Below are 24,262 nucleotides of genomic sequence, written 5' to 3'. Positions count from 1 at the left end.
TGTTGAAATCATTGGTGTCATCGCCTCATTATGGTCAAAAACATTTTAACAATTATATACAAAAGGTCCATTACTTTCCTAATTAATTTTTATACTAAAAACTTACTTGCATAAACTTTATTTCATTTATTTCTATATATAATATGATTCTTGCAATATATACGCTCAAGAGGTCAACCAGCTGATAACCCCAAGCTGATGTCTCACAAGTAGGGATAACCATGAACCTTGTCGAGATGAAGTAGGTCCATTCAACAGCTTAATTTCATCACGATCTGTGTTGGTTAATAGGATTTCTTGTGTGCAGGGTGTTTGCTCAGTTGACAATGTTTGCCTCACATGCAAGAGGCTCGGGTTTCAAATCCTGGGTGTGGATATATCTGACTGATGAGCCCAAATGAGGGTGAAACTCGAGTCTTAGACTTCCGGTTCGTTGGCTGTCATGGCTCTTGTGAGCTGTGGCATTCTTTGGCTGTGGAAATAATTATATATATATATATATATATATATATATATATATATATATATATATATATACATATATAATTTAAATGAAATACTGAGATACCATAAGAATACAGGTTTAATAATACTGTAAACATAAAGTCCAAATAAATATTAGTATCAATATTTATAAGATGATCCCAAACAGATAAAGCAGCAATATAAATTAGCCATATTGAAAATCAATTTTGTTTCATGACTGCTAACTATAGTCATAACATGCATGTTTTAAAGTTGAATACATGTCTGACAAAGGGAAGTTTCCCGAAATATTACAATATGGATCCTCTATCTGACCATGGTGATGCAAGTGAGAACACAAGACAATTAGTTCTAAGGCTTTTTTTTTTTTTGTACAAGCATTTAAAATTGCTGTAGACTCTTGAAAGTTCAGTATGCTATTGCTATATATCTTATGAGAAGACTGGCCATTTTTTTATGATTTCAGGTTCAAAAGAACAGATACAGTAAGAATTGGAATACACCCTACTTAAGTCAAACATACGACAGGAAATTCTTTCCCTACAACTTCCGATGTTAAGAATTGTCATAAAGAATAGCTTAGAAAGAGCTTGACTTTGCAAAGTTGAGAATGGAGGCTACTTAAGAGACATTATCTTTCGTAATTAAGTCAACAGCCGGTGAATTTCAACAATGCAATCTGGACGTGAGGACACTTTAGAAGAAGGATATGCAATAAAATTCTATTATAAACTTGAAAAAAAAATGCCACAGAAACGTATGGAATGCTTCAGATTGCTTTGGACCATCTTGCATGAATCAAGCATCAGTTTTTAAGTGGCATAAGAAATTCAAGGAAGGCAAGGAGTCTGTGAGGGATGATGAAAGGTGTGGGAGAAGTAAGGAAGTCAGAACACTGGAGTTGATTGGTCAAATAAAGAATTTCATGGATAAGGACCGTCATGTGTCTATAGAGACAATAAGTGAACAGTTTGATGTCAGTGTGGGAACTGTACACACACTTATTCACAAGGAACTGAAGATATGGAAGATTTGCGCAAAGTTTGTCCCAAGGGTGCAATCCACAACTCCATCCTTGTCACAGACTATTTGACCAAAGTGAGCATCAAAATAGTTCCTCATCCTCCCTATAGTCCAGACCTTGCTTCCTGTGACTTTTGGTTATTCCCTAAACTCAAGGGAGGCTGTCGTTATGAGACAATTGAGAAGATGAAAGAGGCTGTGGTGAGGGTCATTGAGATGCTCACACAAGAGGACTTCCATGGGGCCTGCCAGAAGTTGTTGGAATGATAAAAGTGCATTGCAGCCGAAGGAGATTACTTTAAAGAGGACTAGAATTTCATGTGTTTATTATCAATAAAAGTGCTCATACGAAAAAGTCTACAAACGTATTTAAGGCACCTGGTCAATGAGAAGATAACTTTGTATTGCAACCAACTTTTAATTAACAACAATTAACTATATTGTAAGATTGCAATATTTGAAGTGGTTACTCACAAAGTTTCTTCGGTGTATCGTTTGAAAGGCTTCAGCCTAATCAAGCTTTTTATCTGCAAATGAAGAAGAAAAAGAAACAGAATTGTTAGTGGTTAGAAAGAATAATTGGTATGATAATAATAATCTTCCTATGTAGAATAAGTATTTTCTTAAAGTAACTGAATCAAAAACATTTTTTTTTATTTTAAAGAACATGGTGAAAAGATGATAAATAAGAATATGCATTTAAAATCAGAAAGAAAATGATTGCCACTGGTCAGGAATGAAGGGAAATATTATTGGTAGAATAATATGGCTATTAAGGTGAAAGAAACAAAATTCAAATGAAATGTTTAAACTTTAAACTTGGATATGATAAACATCGTCACTACCTCCCCTAGTAGGCTGTGCCATGGAGTAGAAACATGCATAAAGAATGTTGCCTCTCTTCTAATGAGGTGAGTTCTTATTGTTCAAACTCATTGGCTTCATATTCACAGGCAACATGAATTAGAAGAAATACATCAAAAACATTGCCAAGGCTGCCGCAAAGAATGTGGGCTTCCTATACCATGTTAGAAAATTATATTAAATAAAGTATCCTATATCTTTACAAAGCCATCATTTGCTCATGCATTGTGCATCTACAGCTAGTCTCTCACTCTTAGACAGGGTCCAAAAATGAATTTCAAATCTAATAGGTCCTGCACTATCAACCAAGCTCTAGCCTCTGTCCCATCGCTTCAATTTCGCATCACTGTGTCCGTTTTACAAGTCAAGTACTTTGATGGAATGTGCTCTGATGAACTCATTGCCCTTGTGCCCCCTCGAGGTACATACTCCTAACTAACCCGACAACAACAAAATCTAATCCCTTCACTGTTGATATTCCTTCTTTTTTTTTTTTTTTTTACACAGTGATCACCACTTATCAAGGCCCGGAAGCCACTCAGGGATAAGGGTTATTGCAAGTACATTACGTTAGTGTGGAGATTTGATGAAGTGTTTACTTAAGGGGGCGGTTCATTAGGAATTTGTTAACATTGGACTTGAAGACATCCAAGTTGTAGTCCTGAGGGAAGCAGGCAGACGGAACAGAGTTCCACAGGCGTGCAGTTCTAAGAAAGAAGCTTTGTTCATGGAATCCGCGTTTTGATTTAGGCACAGATATAGAGTGGGGGAAATTTTTCACAGTGGATTCAGCTAGACGGGTGTTTTTCATGAAAGATTGGCGAGGGGGGACCAGGGATTGGAGTTCAGACGAGCATCTGCCATGGAAATAACGATAGATGTCAGAAAGCCTTCTACTCTAATTGTTTTTTCCCCCTCAGATGGCTAGACATTGGAATTCCCTCCCTGTTTCCAGCTTCCCTGATTGTGCTAACTTACAGAAGTTTAAATGTAATATGGACATCTCGCTGCTCAACTCCCCTACAGTCCCTTGTAAGGCATGATCCCAAATAGTAACCCTTTACGTTCAAAATATCAATATGCCTTGTCTCGGGTGGAAAAACAGTAAAGAAAAAAAAAAGGCATCTAAAAGACCTTTATAAGATGTGCGCATTTATATAATACTAGCAGGTGGCCTGGCGTTACCCAATAGTAAAATACGCGTAAATATTATATTTAAATTTAATGCAGGTTTCTTATTTATCATAAACAGAAATACCGGGGTGTATTAAACGTAATGTTAAATTCCTTTAACAAATGAAGTAAAAAAAAAAAATGGAAAGAAACTTAGACATGCATATGCACGTATTAAGTTGTTTTTTTTTCTAAACAGTAAGTAAAAAAAAAAAAAATACTCAAACTAAGATCGAAACCAAAATCTAAAGACAATGAGTCAAGTATGTTCAAACTGGGTTTCAAAATCTATCTATCTATATATATATATAAAAGTGAAAGTGTCTGTGTGTGTATCTGTGTGTCTGTGTACATTTCCCTACGCAATAACTCTGTCAATTTTTAGTCTACAGACAAAAAATTTGATAGACAGTTTACTGAGATTTGGGAAAATCGATGTGATTGGCTTTTGGCCAGAAATTTGGCGATTAAGGGGTCAAAGTTCAACGATTTGATCTTTGAGAACTCTACCAAACTCCTCCGACAATTTTGGGTCTACGAACTTGAAATTTTAGATATAGGTTCGTTGGACATGGATCTAACTTAATAACTTGATTTGAGCCCAAAACAATAAATTTTAAGGGGTCATAATAGGGGTCAAAGTTAAAAAAAATTGACCTCTGCGGTCTCTTCCAAATTACTCAGACAATTTCTGGTCTAAATATTTGAAATTTTACATAAAGAGTATTCAGAGATAGGGCAAGCTTTTTCATCACTTTGGGTCGAAAATTTTTAGTTACCAATATATAAATGTATGTATGTATGTCTGTTTGCATATCTGCCTTAAACTTTCAATAGAGGCGACGGATTTTACCAAGATCAGTATCGTTTTAAAGTTCGATCGTTCATACGACAAATATCGAAAAATTGGCTAAAAACATTAATATCTTCCCTTTCAACTAGGCACTTTTCTACAGGGGTGGGAGTCACTTTTTTCGCCAATATTTTTTAAAGTTATCCTCTCCTTTAGATTGTCTAGCCTTAAGTTTTAAATATGTCACTTCTGGTTTGGCAGTGGTCGTAACAGCATAAAAGTTAGGTTTTACCCCGTTCTTTACCTCCTTTACGGTACGGGTTCGAGCCTGCCTTCCTACTACAACTTTTTTTTTTTTTTTTGCTCAACATACACATCCAAACACCCGGGCAACGCCGGGCGCCCATGCTAGTATATCTATAAAAGTGAACATGTCTGTGTATCTGTGTCTCTGTGTACATTTCCCTATGCAATAACTCTGTCAATTTTTAGTCTACAGACTCGAAATTTGATATACGGGGTACTGAGATTTGGGAAAATCTATGTAATTGGTTTTCGGTCAGAAATTTGGCTGTTAAGGGGTCAAAGTTCAACGATTTGACCTTTGAGAACTCTACCAAACTCCTCCGACAATTTTGGGTCTACGCACTTGAAATTTTAGATATAGGTCCCTTGGACATGGATCTAACTTAATAACTTGATTTGAGCCCAAAACAATAAATTTTAAGGGGTTATAATAGGGGTCAAAGTTAAAAAAATTGACCGTTTTTTTTGTTTTTTTTTTTGTTTTTTTGTTCAGCATACACCTCTACATACCCGGACAACGCCGGGAACCCATGCTAGTAATCTATATATTAAATTTGTGCCTATTTTCCGATGCCAAAAGCGATTCTTTTATTGCTTTATTATCTATATATTAATAGGATAGCGTGTGTGTTATTTATTTTGTGTGTCACGCTTAAATCCGAGTGAATGTCATTTAATTGTTATGGTCTTCCATTTCTTGTAATGAATAATTTTACCAAGAATTCTTCATAAGTTTTGGTTTCAGTTTCGATTATAACTGATGGCACTCCATAATGTATTTTTATTTTTTTGTAAATAATTTTATCAAGAATTCTTCATAAGTTTTGGTTTCGGTTTCGATTCAAGCTGATGCACCCAAGTCATATGGATATATCTTTTAATTTTTAAATCGCAACTTTATAATATCTTAAAATCGATAGAACATTAACCTTATAACAATATATATGAAATCTGCAAGAATTAAAATATCATATTTAAGCGTATTTTACAACCGGGCTATGCCGAGCGTTCCTGCTACCTTAGATAAATACTTTTGCAATTTTAACAAAAGAGCTACAATAATATCAGAGAGTCTCCATTTACGCTGAACATCCACAGAATGGCAACATCAATATATATCACATATGAATGAGTCCCCTGTGGAATTTCCACAGGTCTTGCTAATAATTATAATAACATTAATAATAACAATAAAAATTATAATTATAACAATGACAACAACAACAAAAACAATAATAATAATAATAATTGTTTTTTTTTTTAATCATTACATTCAAGCACAGAATAGTTACAAAACACTCTCCCCTTCTCCATATTAAGACTGGCTTTCAAAATAATAGTGTTATATTTCAGCATAGTATTTTCTAGCCAAAACCACTATCAATAATTTCCCCCACTCTTTATCTGTGCCTAAACTTAAATGCAGATTCCATGAACAAAGCTTCTTTCTTAGAACTGCACGCCTGTGGAACTCTCTTCCAATTGCCTGTTTCCAGCTGACTACAATCTGATTGTCTTCAAGTACAATGTAAACAAGTTCTTGATGAACCGTCTCCCTAAGTAATCCAATTTACAAAATTCCCACTACTTATGTTTACTACGCTATAATCACATTGACTAATGTATACCCATTGACCCTTATCCTCGAGTGGCCTCCAGGCCTTGATAAGTGGTAATTCCTGTGTAAAAATAAAAAAAATAAGCATTGACAGTTTTTTCTTTGTTTCTTTTACATGGCAAGATTGTTATTATTCTAAGCATTGGGTCAGTCGTTTGATAATTCAGAGAACTTAGTGGCATAGTTTACCTGGATGTGGCTGAAAACTATGTGCATTCTCATTGGCTAACGGAAAGAGCATTTCTACCTCCTAAAATGACATGATACATGTGATTTAAATAATTTCATTTGTGACAAACCTATTCTTTCAGCAGCCTGTGAGATCTCGTGCAGACAGAAGAAGTGAAGAGAAAAGAAAAAGAAAAAAGAAATGGCCGCCTTTTTATTTTTACTTTCTCAATATGCAGATGAGATGCTTCCGGTTGGATATCAATGAAGAGACATTTTTCAGAAGATGGATTTGGGACTTGACTATTGAAATGTCGAGTTGTGTCAGCAGGGTGTTGTGTGTTGTAAGCAGATTTTGGACTTTATTATTGAAATGGCAAGTTGCGGCAGCTGTGCATTGTGCTTTGCAGTTTTTTTTATTGCAGAACGTAGAGTTGGAAGTGTGCCACCATTGCCTCTTGATATTTTTTTATCACAATACATGCTTTACGAAATTCCAGATGAAGTACAAACTTTCAGTTCTCTTGATTCTACTCTCAATGATAACTATGCTGCACAATACGCTACAGAATTTTGAAATTCAAAAGAATAACCGCCACCACACAGATTAGAGCTGAAAACTGGTTATGTTACTCCAGAATCTTGATGTTCCATGACTATGCAATGGAACAAGATTGTGTGTTAAACCCATGCAACCTCATGTCTTGGAAGCTGTCATATTAACTAGTGTGGCTAAGGGTGAATTGACATTCATTCCCAGACTACCCATTATTTTGTCAGAATCTACAATTTAATGTAAAAGAATTCATTTCCCAATTAAATTATGGTTTACCATGACAATCAAGTCCCACGGACAATCCTTGGCAGTGATTGGCCTCAACTTACCCTTTTTTCTACTCTCAATGATAACTATGCTGCACAATACACTACAGAATTCTACAATTTAATGTAAAAGAATTCACTTCCAATTTTTTTTTTTTTTACAAGGTGGTCACAACTTATCAAAGCCTGGAAGCCACTCAGGGATAGGGGTTATTGTAAGTACAGTACGTTAGTGTGGATATTTAAAGTGTCTACTTAAGGGGGCGGTTCATCAGGAATTTGTTTACGTTGGACTTGAAGACATCCAAGTTGTAGTCAGGTGGGAAGCAGGCAGACAGAACAGATTTCCACAGGCGTGCAGTTCTAAGAAAGAAGCTTTGTTCATGGAATCTATGTTTTGATTTAGGCAATTAAATTACGGTTTACCATAACAATCAAGTCCCACGGACAATCCTTGGCAGTGATTGGTCTCAACTTACTTTTTCTTTTTTTTTATTACATGGGGGTCACCACTTATCAAGGCCCAGAGGCCACTCAGGGATAAGGGTTATTGCGTGTACAGTAATCAATGAGATAGTATTGTAGTAATCATTAGTATTGGAGATTTGATAGAGTGTCTTACTTAAGGGGGCGGTTTGTCAGGAATTTGTTTATGTTGGATTTGAAGACATCCAAGTTGTAGTCAGGTGGGAAACAGGCGAACGGAAGAGAGTTCGACAATCGTGCACTTCTGAGAAAGAAGCTCTGCTCATGGAATCTACGTTTGGATTTAGGCACAGATAAAGAGTGGGGAAAATTATTGACAGTAGTTTCAGCTAGACGGGTGTTTCTCGTGAAAGATTGGTGAGGGGGGGGACGAGAGATTGGAGTTCAGACGAGCACTTGCCATGGAAATAACGATAAAACAAAGACAGGCTCGCAACATCTCTTCTGTGGGAGAGAGGTTGCAGGGAAGAGAAAAGGGCATCCCCCACTAAACCACGAAGTCTATTTTGTACTCTGTCAAGGCAGGATAGGCTGTTTTTAGCAGCTCCTGCCCAGATGTGGCAGCAGTACTCCATCCTTGGACGTACTTGGCTTTTATAGAGATAGAGAATTGCATCAGTAGTGAGATATCTTCTGGAGCGGTAGAAGGATCCCACCATTTTCCCAGCGTCCCTGGCAACAGATTTGATGTACGTGTTCCATTTCAGATCAGGAGTAAAGGTCAAACCCAGAAGCTTGTCGAAACATGGAGCCTCCTCAAGACGAGAGCCATCCATTTCAATTGATGCCAGATGGGGATCAGAGCATTGATGATGTAAAGATAGAAGCTTGGTTTTGGATGCATTAAAAGTGACCAGCCACCTCTTCCCCCATTGTACCACATGCTCAAGATCAGAGGAGAGAGAATTAGAGAGAACTTTGTCATTCACGGCCTTTGATGTGTTGCCATAGATGGTCATGTCAACTAATGATTTAAGTATGTGTTTTGGGAGATCATTGATGTAGATCAGGAAGAGAGTTGGGCCCAGGGGGGGACTCCAGCATTAATACTGTGGGCTCTGATTTCTGTCCATCAACCACTACTCTTATGAACCTATCAGAGAGAAATGATTTAATGATTGAGAAAACATTTCCAGTAATACAGTAGCTGGAAATCTTGTGAAGTAGGCCCTTATGCCATACCTTATCAAAGGCCTTTGATATGTCAAGAGCAATTGCCCTGGAAAGGAAGCCTTTGTCAAGAGATTCACTAATCCTATGTAATATAACCGTTAGCACATCTGCTGTAGATCTTGCAGAGCGGAAACCATATTGCATGTCACTAAGAAGGTTGTTTCTGTTGAGGTGGTTGACTACTTCTTTATTTAATATGGATTCCAACAACTTACTCATGACACAATGGAGACTTATTGGTCTGTACTGAGAGGGAAATGATTTTCACCTGAATTCTTAAATACAGGGCATACTGATGGGGTTTTCCAGGGTGTTGGAAAGCACTTCTCCTTAAGGCAACACTTAAACAGTTTTGTAAGTATGGGGGAAAGTTCTGGTTGGAGCTTTTTCAGCACTATAACTGGAATGCCATCAGGGCCAATTGCTTTTCTGGAATCAAGGTTCTTGATTAGCTTGGCGACCTCATGCACAGATATTTGTATGTTGCATACTGTGTTGTCTGTTATAGGAGGAAATACAGGGAATTGATGGCCATTGTCGCATAGGGTAGAATTAGCTGCAAAGTTCTTGCCAAATAGTCTGGCCTTGTCTGATGCTGACGAGATGACCTCAGGTCCATTGATAATAGTTGGGATAGAACGCATGCTTCTGTTCAAGATCCTGTTTGCTATTTGCCAGAAGTGGTGGGAACCAAGCCGCTGCTCAGCTACTTTGGATTTAACAGACTGAGCATATAGCTCTCTTGCATTTTTTATTACTCTTTTACAGTGGTTGCTGGCAGTCCTGAAAGCAGCTTTAGTCTCAGTACATCTATTACGTTAATAGCTATGGAAAAAGTGATTTCTGGCAGCAGCACATTCAGGGGAGATCCATGGCTGGCTGTTAGGTTTTGTTGGAATTCTTTGGATGGTATGAATTGGTCTATGCCTACAATTAACCATTCGGTCAGGTCTGATACTATAGAGGACACATCCTTTTTAAACTGCTGAGGTAGGTCAGATATGAATGTACGGAAGCTATCCCAGTCAGCCATAGAGTATCGATATACAGTACGGTGGAGAGGTACGTCTGAAGACTTATTACATTTCATTTTTATCTTAACTGATACAACAGAGTGGTTAGAGGATCCCAGAGGAGATAGAATGGAACATGAACACAGCTCAGGGGAAGTTGTGAGGAAAAGGTCTAGAAGGCTTGCATATTGACTGGTAGTATCGGGCACACGGGTGGGTTCGTGAACAATCTGAGTGAGGTCATAGGCAATGGCAAAATCATGACAAAACCTCTCCTCGTCATCGGTTTTATTTGAGTGGGTCAGCCATTCCACATTATGGACATTGAAGTCACCACAAATGTGAATGTTAGCCGAAATGCTTTAGCCATGGACAGTTCTATGTAGGATATTCACGGGTAGGCGTCCCACAACATATATAAATGCGCGCGTGTGTGTGTGTGTATTAGTCCTTGCGCGAAAGAGCAGGACACAAAATGTTTTAAATAATAATAGAATAACAATAACAAAGACTTTCGCTGGCGAGGACTACTATTGACCGTAACCAGTTATACAGTCCTTTTGAAATTTTCATCTTTATTTTTCTCGTTATGTACTGAATATTTGTTAATGAAACCTATATGAAATATGTTCCTTATTAAATTTTAAAGATTTTCTATTCTGAAAGAAGTTTAAAAAAATTTAATCTAAAAAAGTTATTTTTAAGTTTTTGTTAAAAAAATTCAGATTTTCTCATTATTCAGACCTCTATTACAAAGAGGGAGTTGGAAAAAATGAGTTGTGATGTGAGGAGAAATACAAACTGAAACAGAGAGGATATTCAGACTTGTAATAATACAAAGAGAAGGTTGCAAAAATAAGTTGTGGTGTGAGGAGAAATACAAACTGAAACAGAGAATATTCAGACCTGTAATAATACAAAGAGGGGGTTGCAAAAATGAGTTGTGGTGTGAGGAGAAATACAAACTGAAATAGAGAGAAGGAGAGTTTTAAAATATAATCTTAAAAAGATAAGATACAAGTTAGAAAACATTTCATCCCAGGCATGAAAATTGTTAAACAAAATGTTTTTACTATAGGCTTTAAAAATAAAGGTACAAGATTCAATCTGAAATTTATTTATCTTCAAAGTGCACTTTTATAAATTTTACAAAGTAAGATATAAAAAATTAATTTAAATTGAATCAAAAAATTACCTTGGATTTATTTTATGTAATGTACATTTTGTTGCAATTTTAAAAAAATCATTGAAAATGTTATATCTATATCATTATTTGCTAGATGAAAGATAATGTTTTTAAATTGCAACAGAATGTACATTACATAAAATGAATCCAAGGTTATTTTTTGATTCAATTTAAATTAAATTTTTATACCTTACATTGTAAAATTTATAAAAGTGCACTTTGAAGATAAATAAATTTCAAATTGAATCTTGTACCTCCATTTTTAAAGCCTATAGTAAAAAACATTCTGTTTAACAATTTTCATGTATTGGATGAAATGCTTTTCTAACTTGTATGTATATATATATATATATATATATATATATATATATATATATATGTATAAAATGGGTTAATAAATTCCAACGAAAGAAAGATGTATATTTAAATAAGGGAGTAGTCACCAACAATGTGTATCTTATAATGTTAATGTTAAAAAATACACATTGTTGGTGACTACTCCCTTATTTAAATATATATATATATATATATATATATATATATATATATATATATATATATATATATATATATATTGATTGATTGATTGATTGTAGTGATTCAATGAATTAAAAAAAAACTTTTTGAAATGAAATTTTTGAGTTTCATATTAAAGAATTTTTATTCTAAGCAAGACAAAGAATACTTAAGAAATTTAATCTCCTTAACCTATAGGGTTTCGATGTCTACTAGCTAATCAGAGGAGAAAATATTAGCAAATATTTATAAATTAATAAATATTTAGACATCGAACCCTATAGGTTAAGGAGATTAAATTTCTAAAGTAGTCTTTGTCTTGCTTAGAATAAAGATTCTTTGATATGAAACTCAAACATTTCATTTCAAAAAGTTTTTTTGAAATTCATTGAATCACTACAACCAATTTATTTGCTCTATCTAGCAATTCTTATTTAGATGGGATAATACTTATAGAATATTACTGCCAGTAATATTTTGTAAATCTTTTAATCACAGGTTTCCATACCAACTGATTGTTAAATACGATTATGCTGAAGTATATATATATATATATATATATATATATATATATATATATATATATATATATATATATATACAGTTAATAAAACATGTTAAAAAACAAACAGTTAATAAAATATGTTAAAAAAAACACTTTGAAAAAGAGTTAAAAACATATTTAAAGGAGACACTTGATAAGTGGATAGTCCTTAATCCACAGAGTTTTGAAGAAATACTTCCCTTCTCGTCAGAAGGTAGGAATTAGCAAAATGCGGGATCGGATTTTGCATACAAAAGTATTTGATGAAACAACAAGTAAGTCAAAGATCTTACTTGATAACAAAAAAGTAAATCAGAGGGAATATGGTAAAGAAAAAGGTGATTACACGTGAATGGATAGTCTGGTGAAAGATAAATAATCCGAAGATGGTTTTATATATTAGCACCAGGAGGTACATCAAATATTGCCTACCCAAAAGATTTATTCCAATAACAAAGCCAATACTCCATTCCATAAACACATTTGCTTACAAAACCTCATTTAACTTATGTAATTTCATATTTATATCTACTTATTGACTGAATATAGATTTGACTCAAGCGAACAGCAAACAACCGTCTTCTAATGTTACATGCAAGAAAATGTCTTGGGGAAAACACGCAACAAATATTGAAAAAAAAATAAAATAGAAAAGGAGTTAAAGAGAAAAATGAAAGATTTTATTGAACAGTAAACAGTTAAAAAAAATATTTACAAGAAAAAAGAGTGTACAGAAATAAATCTGGTTTTAGGCTAATGTAGCTTTTACACAATGTACATAATAATCGAGTCTGAGAAATAATAATATATTACTTTGGTCAGAATATAAGATCAGAAAATCAATATTTACCAAGAGTCCAGTTCTTTGTTAGGGTGTTTGTAATATGCATATTTCGGGAATTCCTTGCAACCGGATTTTATCCCAGGAAAAAATAGGCCATCCATAAATAATTGAAAGGTCGCCCCAAAATAGCATTCCTTCTAAAAACCTGATTTAATAACAGAAGTTATGACGCTATTAACATATATTTATAGTCGTTGTGGATGGAACTTTCTAGAATCTCTAAAATAGAACACTACAACTTGAGACTTTCTGGAGCCCTCGGAAAAAGAACACTTTTCTGTTCTATTTTTAGAACTCTCCAGAAAAGCTTAAAAATAATCTTTTTATTTTCTAATTGTAATGTAATGTATTTTAATAGTAAACATTTTATATAATTATCTATTATATAATATATTTTATATCACTATATATTATATTAATCTTATATTATTATTTATATATTTTTTATTTATTTTATATTATATTTCATAATATTATATATTATATTAATTTTATATTATTATTTATATTTATATACTTTTACATTTATTTTATATTTATGTTATATTTTTTATAATGTATTTTATATTAATTTTATATTATTATATATCATGTTAATTTTGTATCATTGTTTATATTTATATATTTTTATATTTATTTTATATCCATGTTATATTTTATATTATTATATATTATATTAATTTATATTATTATTTACATTTATATATTTTTATATTTATTTCATATTATATTTTATATTATATATTATATTAATTTTATATTATTATTTATATTTATATATTTTTAGATTTATTTTATATTTGTTATATTTTATATTATTATATGTCATATTAATTTTATATTATTATTTATATTTATATATTTTTACATTTATTTTATATTTATGTTTTATTTTATATTATGATATATTATATTAATTTATATTATTATATAATATATTAATTTTATATTATTATTTATATATTTTTACATTTATTTTATATTTATGCTATATTTTATATTATTATATATTGTATTAATTTTATATTATTGTCCATATTTATATATTTTTACATTTATTTTATATTTATGTCATATTTTATATTATTATATATTATATTAATTTATATTATTATTTATATTTATATATTTTACATTTATTTTATATTTATGTTATATTTCATTTTATTATATATTATATTAATTCATATTATTATTTATACTTATATATTTTTACATTTATTTTATATTTATGTCCTATTTTTTATTATAATATATTTTATATTAATTTTATATTATATATCATATTAATTTTATATTATTATATATCATATTAATTTTATATTATTATTTGTATTTATATATTTTACATTTATTTTATATTTATATTATATTTTATATTATTATATATTATAATGATTCATATTATTATTTATATTTATATATTTTTACATTTATTTTATATTATATTTTATATTATTATATATTATATTAATTTTATATCATTTATATTTATATATTTTTACATTTATTTTTTATTCATGTTATATTTAATTTTATTATATATTATATTAATTTATATTATTATTTATGCTTATATATTTTTACATTTATTTTATATTATATTTTATATTATTATATATTATATTAATTTTATATTATTATTTATATTTATATATTTTTACATTTATTTTTTATTCATGTTATATTTAATTTTATTATATATTATATTAATTTATATTATTATTTATGCTTATATATTTTTACATTTATTTTATATTATAATTTATATTATTATATATTATATTAATTTTATATTATTATTTATATTTATATATTTTTACATTTATTTTTTATTCATGTTATATTTAATTTTATTATATATTATATTAATTTATATTATTATTTATGCTTATATATTTTTACATTTATTTTATATTATATTTTATATTATTATATATTATATTAATTTTATATTATTATTTATATTTATATATTTTTACATTTATTTTTTATTCATGTTATATTTAATTTTATTATATATTATATTAATTTATATTATTATTTATGCTTATATATTTTTACATTTATTTTATATTATAATTTATATTATTATATATTATATTAATTTTATATTATTATTTATATTTATATATTTTTACATTTATTTTATATTTATGTTATATTTAATTTTATTATATATTATATTAATTTATATTATTATTTATATTTATATATTTATTTTATATTATATTTTATATTATTATATATTATATTAATTTATATTATTATTTATATTTATATATTTTACATTTATTTTATATTTATGTTATATTTAATTTTATTATATATATTATATTAATTTATTTTATTATTTATATTTATATATCTTTACATTTATTTTATAATATATTTTATATTATTATATATTATATTAATTTTATATTATTATTTACATTTATATATTTTACATTTATTTTATATTTATGTTATATTTAATTTTATTATATATTATATTAATTCATATTATTATATATCATATTAATTTTATATTATTATTTATATTTATATATTTTTACATTTATTTTATATTTATATCATATTTTATATTATTATTTATGTAAGAAATTGTAATTTCTTCGTATTTTTTAAAGGAAAATGTCCTCTCATGACATCTAATCATCTAACAAACACAATTCAGTAATGATATATGTAAGGAAGTTTAAAATGTTTAAAAATTTCTAATTTTTACTTCTGTACATTTTTCTGTATTACTTCATAAAATCAAAAGTTTAAGATCCTATTTCAGTCACCTAAACTACAAAACAACTTTACTGGTCAGAATAAATTTCTTATACAAATACTTATGTTAGTTAACGCCAGATAATATTTTCATTTGTTTCGGTAAAACAATTTATTTTTCCAAGATTGCTTCGAGTAATAAATACCTAACAAACCACTTTCAATTATTTCATAAATAACATTTCTCTGTGTTAAAATTTCTCTGGCAATTTATCCACCATCACTATTTGACAGTACTCACATATGATGGTGCCCCAGATAAGCATAGTTTATTGGGGGGGGGGTCTCTTACCGAATCTGTTCTGGTTTTGTAATATATTTTCAGTAAGCAATGCTGATACACAATATTGAGCAATTCATATTTTTAAACAGATTTCTCTTTACTTTTGGATATCCCCGGGCAACGCCAAGAAACGGGTCCTGCTAGTACAAAATATAAATTTTTTTCATACCAGCACATAATGTGTTATTATGTTCCTTTAGCTAGCGCTACATTTTATGAGCAATGTGTCTGGTAAAACGTGAAGAATTGCTGTTATATAGGTCAGATCTCCAAACACTTATAGTTGGCTAGTTTTTGACCTTAAAGTAATATTATTTTAGCTCCTTACATCAAGTGTCCACATGCCTGTCTGGAGCGATTTCTATAAAAAAAAAAAAAATGGAATTATCGTTCCTAGATATCCTAGATTGCATTGATCAGGGATTTAGGTAATCTAACTTTCACTGGACAATATCTTAACTTCAACTCCCATCATCCATCTATTATATAAATCTCATCTGTCTGTATGTATGCCTAAAACTTTCAACAGAGGCGACGGATTTTCATGAGATCGTTATCATTTTGAAGCTCAACCTTTCGGACGACAAATATCGAAAAATTGGCCAAAAATATTAATTCCTTTACCCTCAACTGGGCACTTTTCTACATAGAAATATTTGATAGGGTATGGCATAAAGGTCTACTTCACAAGATCTCCAACTATGGTATAGCTGGAAATGTTTTTTCTCTCATAGGTTCATAAGAGTAGTGGTTGATGGGCAGAAATCAGAAGCTCATAGTATTAATGCTGGAGTCCCTCAGGGGTCCATCCTGGGTCCAACTCTCTTCCTGATCTACATTAATGATCTTCCAAATCACATCCTTAGATCATTCGTAGACATTTTTGCTGACGACACTACCATCTATGACAGCACATCAAACTCTCTTCCGTTTACCTGCTTTCCAGCTGACTACAATATGGCCCTCTTCAAGTCCAACATAAACAAGTTCTTGATGAGTCATTCCATTAAGTAATCCAATTTTACCAAATTTACACTTCTAACGATTACTATAGCATCCTTTTGACCCCTGTACGCTCTGCAACTCTTATCCTCGAGTGGCTTATGGGCTTTGATAAGTGCTGATTCCCTTGTAAAAAAAAAGAAAGAAATAATAAAAAAATAAAATATTCCATTGAAAATTCCATCCAAATTCCGGAGTTCAACAGAAACATTCTCGAATTCGACAAAATATGCCTGAAGAAGGTCAGAGGTTATATCGACCGAAACGTTGTGAAAATGACACTCATGATGAAAACAGTAGTCCAAAGATTCCAAATAATATAAATAACAATTGGTTAGTTAGATGCAAGGTTTGATTTGTTAGCTTAAATACTATTTGGGTCCAACTTTTTTTTAATCGTACAAAATAACGTTCTATTTTAGTGGATTAAAATTCTTACCGTTTCTATTTTGTCCTTCATGTTTGATGTTCATGATTCTTCGGCGATTTTTAGTGGAATCCCTGAGGAATATCTTGTGTTCCTTCTTCCGGTGATATTCAAAACGATGCCATTATCTCCAGCATCGATGCCATGATTGTAAGTTCCAATTATTTTCTGGTCATACGAAATTTCCATGGTTGGAGAAAATCTTGCAAGGAAGATAAACAGAAGAATTAAAGCGAAATTTCAAAATAAATTTAACTTTTTATTTGTTATTTATTTATTTTTTTTTTTTTTTCAAATTAGAGTCAAATTTATTATTTATTCTATACTTTTTTATTATTTATGTTCTATTATATACTGTTATATTATATACTATTATATATTTATACTATTATACTATTATATACTATTATATATTTATACTATTATACTATTATATACTATTATATACTATTATCTATTTAATATATATATATTAAATTTATTATTTATTATATACTTTTTATTTCTTAGTTTTTTTTTTCGAATTTCTTATTAATTTTTTTTTTTACTTTCTAATTTTTTTTTTTTTCTAATTAGAGTCAAATTTATTATATATTACTAGCTGAACACTCGGCGTTGTCCGGTCGTACAATATGATTAAACATGATATTTTTATTTCTGCAGATTGCGTATGTATTATTATAGAATCAATCCTCTGTTGAGTCTTATATATTACGAAGAATAATTTGCCCGGTGGACTAATTCGCAAAAAAATTAAGAAATTAAAAAATAATAATGATAATGTCGTTCATCAACCTCCGTATGTGCTTGCTAACAATATCACGTCAGCTGATGTTCGGGCTTGACGACGAATGCCCTGGAAAAGTAATTTCTGATTAATGTTTAGTTTTAAAATATGCAAACGAAGGAATGATTTGCGGCAATGTTAAATGGTACTTCTTTTATCATAAATTGAATTCATTAATAGGAAAAAATTAAAATAAAATGGTGAGGTACACCCAGGCTTGAACAGGGGATCATTCCACTGAGCAATATTTTCAGATGATGATATATCTGTTTTTTTAAAAAGAAATGATTTGCTGAGATTTTATTATTTTCCCTTCGACGGTGTAACATAAAATATTCCCCGATAAAATTATTCTTTTTTCATCTATAAGAGATAAGAGAGAAAGGCTATTTTTAAGATCGGATTTTTTTTTTCGATTTTCGATATTTATTGGATGAATTTCTGTACATAGCATATCTAAGAACACTGCCAGACATATAAATTACCTTTGTGTGAAATTTGCAAAAGATAGCCTCAGTCATTTCGGAACCTATGAGGAAAGAACTCACATACACACACTGTTAGTTAATCCTTGTTAATCTTGCTTAAGCCACAAATCAATTCACTTAATTTTTTTTTTTTTTTTTTTTTTTTTAAGAAGAAATGATTTGCTGAGATTTTATTATTACCCTTGGCCGGTGTAACGTAAAATATTCCCTTGTAAAAATTCTTTTTTTGTTTATAAGAGAGAAAGACTATTTTTAAGATCGGATATTTTCGATTTTCGATACTTATCGGATGAATTTCTGTACAAAACATATCTAAGAACGCTGCCAGACATATAAATTAGCTTCGTGTGAAATTTGCAAAAGATATGCTCGGCCGTTTCAGAACTTATGAGGAAGGAACACACACACACGCACAAGTGATTTTTATATAATAGTACAAGATATATGTCGACACTTGTTTCGTTAGATATCATACGTTTATGCCGGGCCCCACGAAGAGATCGAAGGACAGTACGCCCTCATAACTTGATATCAATTTTTGTTCACTCGTTTTTTTTTTCTCCGAATCGACTCGTTGTATTTTTCCAAAAAAGTTTCGTTTGTACACATACTTTCTTTAAACAACAAAGCGCGTGTTTATTTTACAATTCATCTCATAACATGTCAAAATTACTTCATGTGAATTCCAAAAGCGCACTAAGCTCTACATTCCAAACTTAACCTATATCCAGTAGTCCACTTTTACAACAATCCCAGCTGCATCGTCACCATAATAACTATTACATATTATTAGTGTTTGTTTGCTGTTTGTTTGTTTGTTGTTATAGTAGTAGTAGTAGTAGTAGTCACTAATTCTAAGGTTTTAGAACCTTTTTTTATTTTTTTTTTAATTCAATTTTCACCCCAAACAAGGCACAGTGCTACTTTGAAGCAGGGGGCTACTATGCTACTATCAGAGACTTAATTAGCGGGGTCATTATGAAGGGAGATGAGTAGAAAGATGTTTGTTAACATTACACTTGAACTTCTGCATATCAGTGCAGTTGGGAAAGCAGAATCTCGGAAGGGAGTTCCAAAGACCCGCAGTTCTGGGGAAGAAACTATTGGAGTAAAAGGCTTTCTTGCACCTAGGGATCTCTACTGTAAAAGGATGAGACTTAGTAGCTTGTCGGGTTTGTCGGGGGTAGTTACGTCGAGGAGGTACAAGTGTTTAAGGAACTCACACACACACACACAAAATGAACTTTTTATATAAGAGTGGAGATTATTTTTATTATTTTTTTGGTTAAATAAGATATTTTAATTTATGCAGATTTTATATTTATTATTATGCTAGCATTTCAGCCCGGCGTTGCCCGGGTGTTTGGAGGTGTATGTTGAGCAAAAAAAAAAAAAAAGCGGTCAATTTTTTAAAATTTGACCCCTATTATGACCCCTTAACATTTATTGTTTTGGGCTCAAATCAAGTTATTAAGTTAGATCCATGTCCAAGGAACCTATATCTAAAATTTCAAGTGTTTAGACCTGAAATTGGCGAAGGAGTTTGGTAGAGTTCTCAAAGGTCTTGAACTTTGACCCCATAACAGCCAAATTTCTGTCCGAAAATGGATTACAAAGATTTTCCCAAATCTCACTACCCTGTACATCAAATTTTGAGTCTGTAGACTGAAAATTGACAGAGTTATTGCGTAGGGGAATGTACACAGACACACACACAGACAGACAGACACTTTCACCTTTATAGCTATATAAATTAAAAAAACCAATACACTATAATTCTATTGTACCCAATATACAGTAGTTATTTCAAAAGTTTAAAATATATGACTTGGTTGCCATTAACTAGAATCGAAACCAAAGCATGTAGCTCTCCAACGTCATTTGTTCCCATCTGAGCTAAGTCCATATGCATATTAAAATTTTAAAAATTAACGTACTTAAACGTATAAATGTATGTGTGGAAGATATGTGTTTAGTTTATTTATGCCTGCAAAGTTTCAATTTTTCAATTTTGAGTCATTAATATCTATATATATATTGGTCCCTTGATTTATCGTAGAGGGACCTATGTTTTCACTGGTGTGCATGCGTCTGTGCTTCCGTGCATCCATGTTTTTGTGCGTCTGTGCTTCCGTTAGTCCGGACGATTGCCAGATAATCGTCCATTGGTTTTTCCTGAAATTTTGCCACAAATTGTATTTCATTAAATAGATGTGCACAGTAAAAAAATGTTTTTGCGAAAATTCCTGTTGCATCCCCAGGGGCTCAAAAGAGGTAAAAAATGACCCAAAATGGCCAAAAATGACACTTTTGCCCTATAACTTTTGATCCATCCATCAGATTTTTCTGAAACTTGGCCAAAATGTGGAGCCAATTGTTCTTGATATAAATCCAGTATGGGTGACCCTGGCAAAATTCTGGTTCGCGTCTCCGGGGACATTCAGTGCTAAAAACGCCCTTTTTTGTGGCTCTTTTTTTCATATTTTTCAACAAAAACTTGATATGTCTGACTATATTGTGGTTTTCTATGGTGCTGAATTCAAATATACATGTCTTAATGCGTGAAACTGCACTGTTTGTCTATTTTCAATGAGATTCGGCGTTCCCAGGAGCTCAAAAGAGGTCACAAATTGCAAAATACACTTTTTACCCCATAACTTTTGCCCCATCCATTAGATTTTTCTGAAACTTGGAGAAAATGTGAAGGCATCGTTGGCCTTTCACACTTCTCACATTCATCATTTCTTCATTATGTTTTTTGGTGTCATCTCACATGCAGCACCAGAGGGGGAACACGCACGTGCGGCTTGTTGTTGTTTTTTTGTAATTAAATCGAATTACAAATTTTTCTTCTTAACAACATGGACCAATGCTAAGGAAAAGGAAATAACTATTCAGAATAAAATACTTCTGTCTTAATTTTATGTTTGATCAGGGGTCTCTAAAGTTTTCAAATGGAGGGCCATATTGCTGACTTTTTAGAGCTACGAGAGATCCCCCCCCCCAAAAAAAATTGTTCTGGACGTGTTTTATACCGTTTTTACTCATTAGTTCTGATTTTTTAGTGAAACTGCTTCGCCAAAACCTCATCCTTTTAATCATTTTCTGAACAAAACGGAAAACCACCACATTATTTTGGAACACTGTTCCACCGGCATGCTTCCCGGTTGAATACAATATGGTAGCCTTCAAATCTAATATAAACAAGTTCCTGTTAAGCCGTCCCCATAAATAATCAAATGCTACCCAATTTACGCCATAAGTTATTACTACACCATCACTATTCATTAAGCCTTATCCTCGAGTGGCCTTCAGGCCTGGATATTTTTACATTTTTCTAAAGAGCTCCACAGGCTGGATTATAGACTTTGGTGGGCCGGATCTGGCTTGCGGACCATAGTTTTGGAAACCCCAGTGTTAGATGTGTTTTTTAAAAATGTACTTAACTCATAGTAATCGAAAGATGTTTTTTTTGTGTTTTAATTAAACACTTCAAAGGTGTGGGTGGGACGATGTTATGTTATGTATGCCTGCCCTATTTTTCAGAGCAGCCTGTTGCAGTAATTTAATACCGATTTCAATAGGAAGACAAATAAGATAAGCAAGCTTTGTTTCTTTTATATGACAGAGACACATGCAAAATTACTGCTTTTGTTTGGTTTATAAGGTCAAAGGTAAAAAATATAACAAGATTAGCTGAAGTGTTTTCAGAGAAAGGCTATTTGCTACCCGAACCCCAGAGAATACCGACGGCCGTTGCCAGTGGAAGATCAAAAGGTAAGCGGCTGTTGCGATAATGTGAAGACATCTGCGATGGTTATCAAGAGAGGTGGAGAGCACTGGAAATCTGGAGAGACTTGTTGTCACTCAGACTCCAGGAAACACCATAAGGATCGCTTATGATGGCCTGTGTGAGAACGCCTAGTGTGTGAGTGAATAATAATTGAAAAAAAAAAAAAAATCATTGATAAAGCAGTGGCAGCTGATATGAATGTGGAGGAGAAAGAAGCGGAGAAGGTCGACAAATACCAAGACTTGAAAAAGGGAGATAAAACGATAGTGGAAGTTGAAGAAGGTAGGAGTTGTACCTATTGTGATGGGAGTCCTGACGACGACGGGGGGGGGGGGGCTGACAAAAGGATTTTACAAGTGTATTGAGAAAATTGGGATCCATTGAGTGCGCCAAAAAATTGCCTTGTTGGGAACCGCCAGAATCTTGCGGAAAATGCTGAAAGACTGAGAAAAGAAGATGCTTATAGCCTATGCTCATTTGTTATAATCTGCGTATTAGTATCAAATTAGTAATACCAACAGCCAGACACAAAATGTGAATAATAATAATAATAATAATAATAATAATAAAAATAATAATAATAATAATAATAATACTAACAGTAACAATAATAATAATAATAATAATAATACTAACAGTAACAATAATAATAATAACAGTAACAATAATAATAATAATAATAATAATAATAACAATAATAACAATAATAATAATAATAATAACAATAATAATAACAATAATAATAATAATAATAACAACAACAATAATAATAACAATAACAATAATAATAACAATAATAATGATAATGATAATAATAATAATAATAACAATAATAATAATAATAATAACAATAACAACAATAATAATAATAATAACAATAACAACAATAATAATAATAATAATAACAATAATAACAACAACAACAACAATAATAATAATAGTAATAATAATAATAGTAATAATAATAATTCTGATTTCGTTTATGAACGTCTCTCTGGAAAGGGATGGGATTCATTTCCAGACGATTTCCCTTAATCCCGGCTTCAAATCAGGAGCTTCAAAGATCAAGGGTTTTCCTAAGGATGTTGGTGGTACCTATAATTGTAGAGGTCTGAAGGCTGCCTAAAACATCGGGGATTTGTAGTTCTTTCAATTGTCCTTTCAGACGACTTGACTACTCCTAGAGTACCAACTACGACCGGGATTATTTGTGTTTTAACCCTATGTATACGCCTTATCTCTAAGGCCAATGGAGCATAATTGCTCCACTTCTCATTCTCCCTCTCTAATAATAATAATAATAATAATAACTAGTAGGACCTGTGGAAATTCCACGGCGGCATCTTTCATATGTAATATACTGCTGCTGGGAATTCTGTGGACGTTCCACATGAATGGAGACCTCACGATATTATTGTAAGCCTTTCGTTAAAACTGTAAAAGTATTTATTTAAGCAATCTGGTTAATGTAGTGTTAGAATGTATCTGGTTATTACGGTTTACCTCCAATATTCTTATATGAGTCTGTGACATATTTCCATTCTATGGACGCCCGGCGCAAACAGAAGCCCCACAATGTCATTATACCAACTTTCAACAGAACAGATACTAGCCTTGGATCCTATCCAGATGACCAAGTATATTTTAGTTTCATGTATGGCCCAAAAGCAACATCATTTTTTTTTT

The 24,262-nt window shown here is 31.4% G+C and overlaps 1 protein-coding gene across 4 annotated transcripts in view; it reads right to left on the bottom strand.

Annotated features, from left to right (window-relative positions):
• Positions 1–24,262, bottom strand: part of LOC145266548 (uncharacterized) — a 122,534-nt gene that overhangs the window by 56,099 nt on the left and 42,173 nt on the right. For 2 of the 4 annotated variants that reach the window (XM_080122322.1, XM_080122323.1), the window contains exons 1-2: positions 17,521–17,686; positions 1,984–2,036 (exon numbers count right to left, since the gene is read on the bottom strand). In XM_080122322.1, coding sequence (XP_079978448.1) covers positions 1,984–2,036; positions 17,521–17,541 — 74 coding nt within the window. In that variant the 5' untranslated portion in view covers positions 17,542–17,686. Of the gene's footprint in view, positions 1–1,983; positions 2,037–17,520; positions 17,711–24,262 lie in introns of those variants that run through there. The other 2 variants (XM_080122324.1, XM_080122325.1) reach the window with 2 other exon arrangements.

The sequence above is a fragment of the Euprymna scolopes genome, chromosome 41 (assembly GCF_053919585.1).
Source record: "Euprymna scolopes isolate OS-2025 chromosome 41, ASM5391958v1, whole genome shotgun sequence".
Taxonomy (NCBI): Eukaryota; Metazoa; Mollusca; class Cephalopoda; order Sepiida; family Sepiolidae; genus Euprymna; species Euprymna scolopes.
Note: the sequence above shows the minus strand (reverse complement) of the source record. Positions and strands in the feature narration are given on the sequence as shown.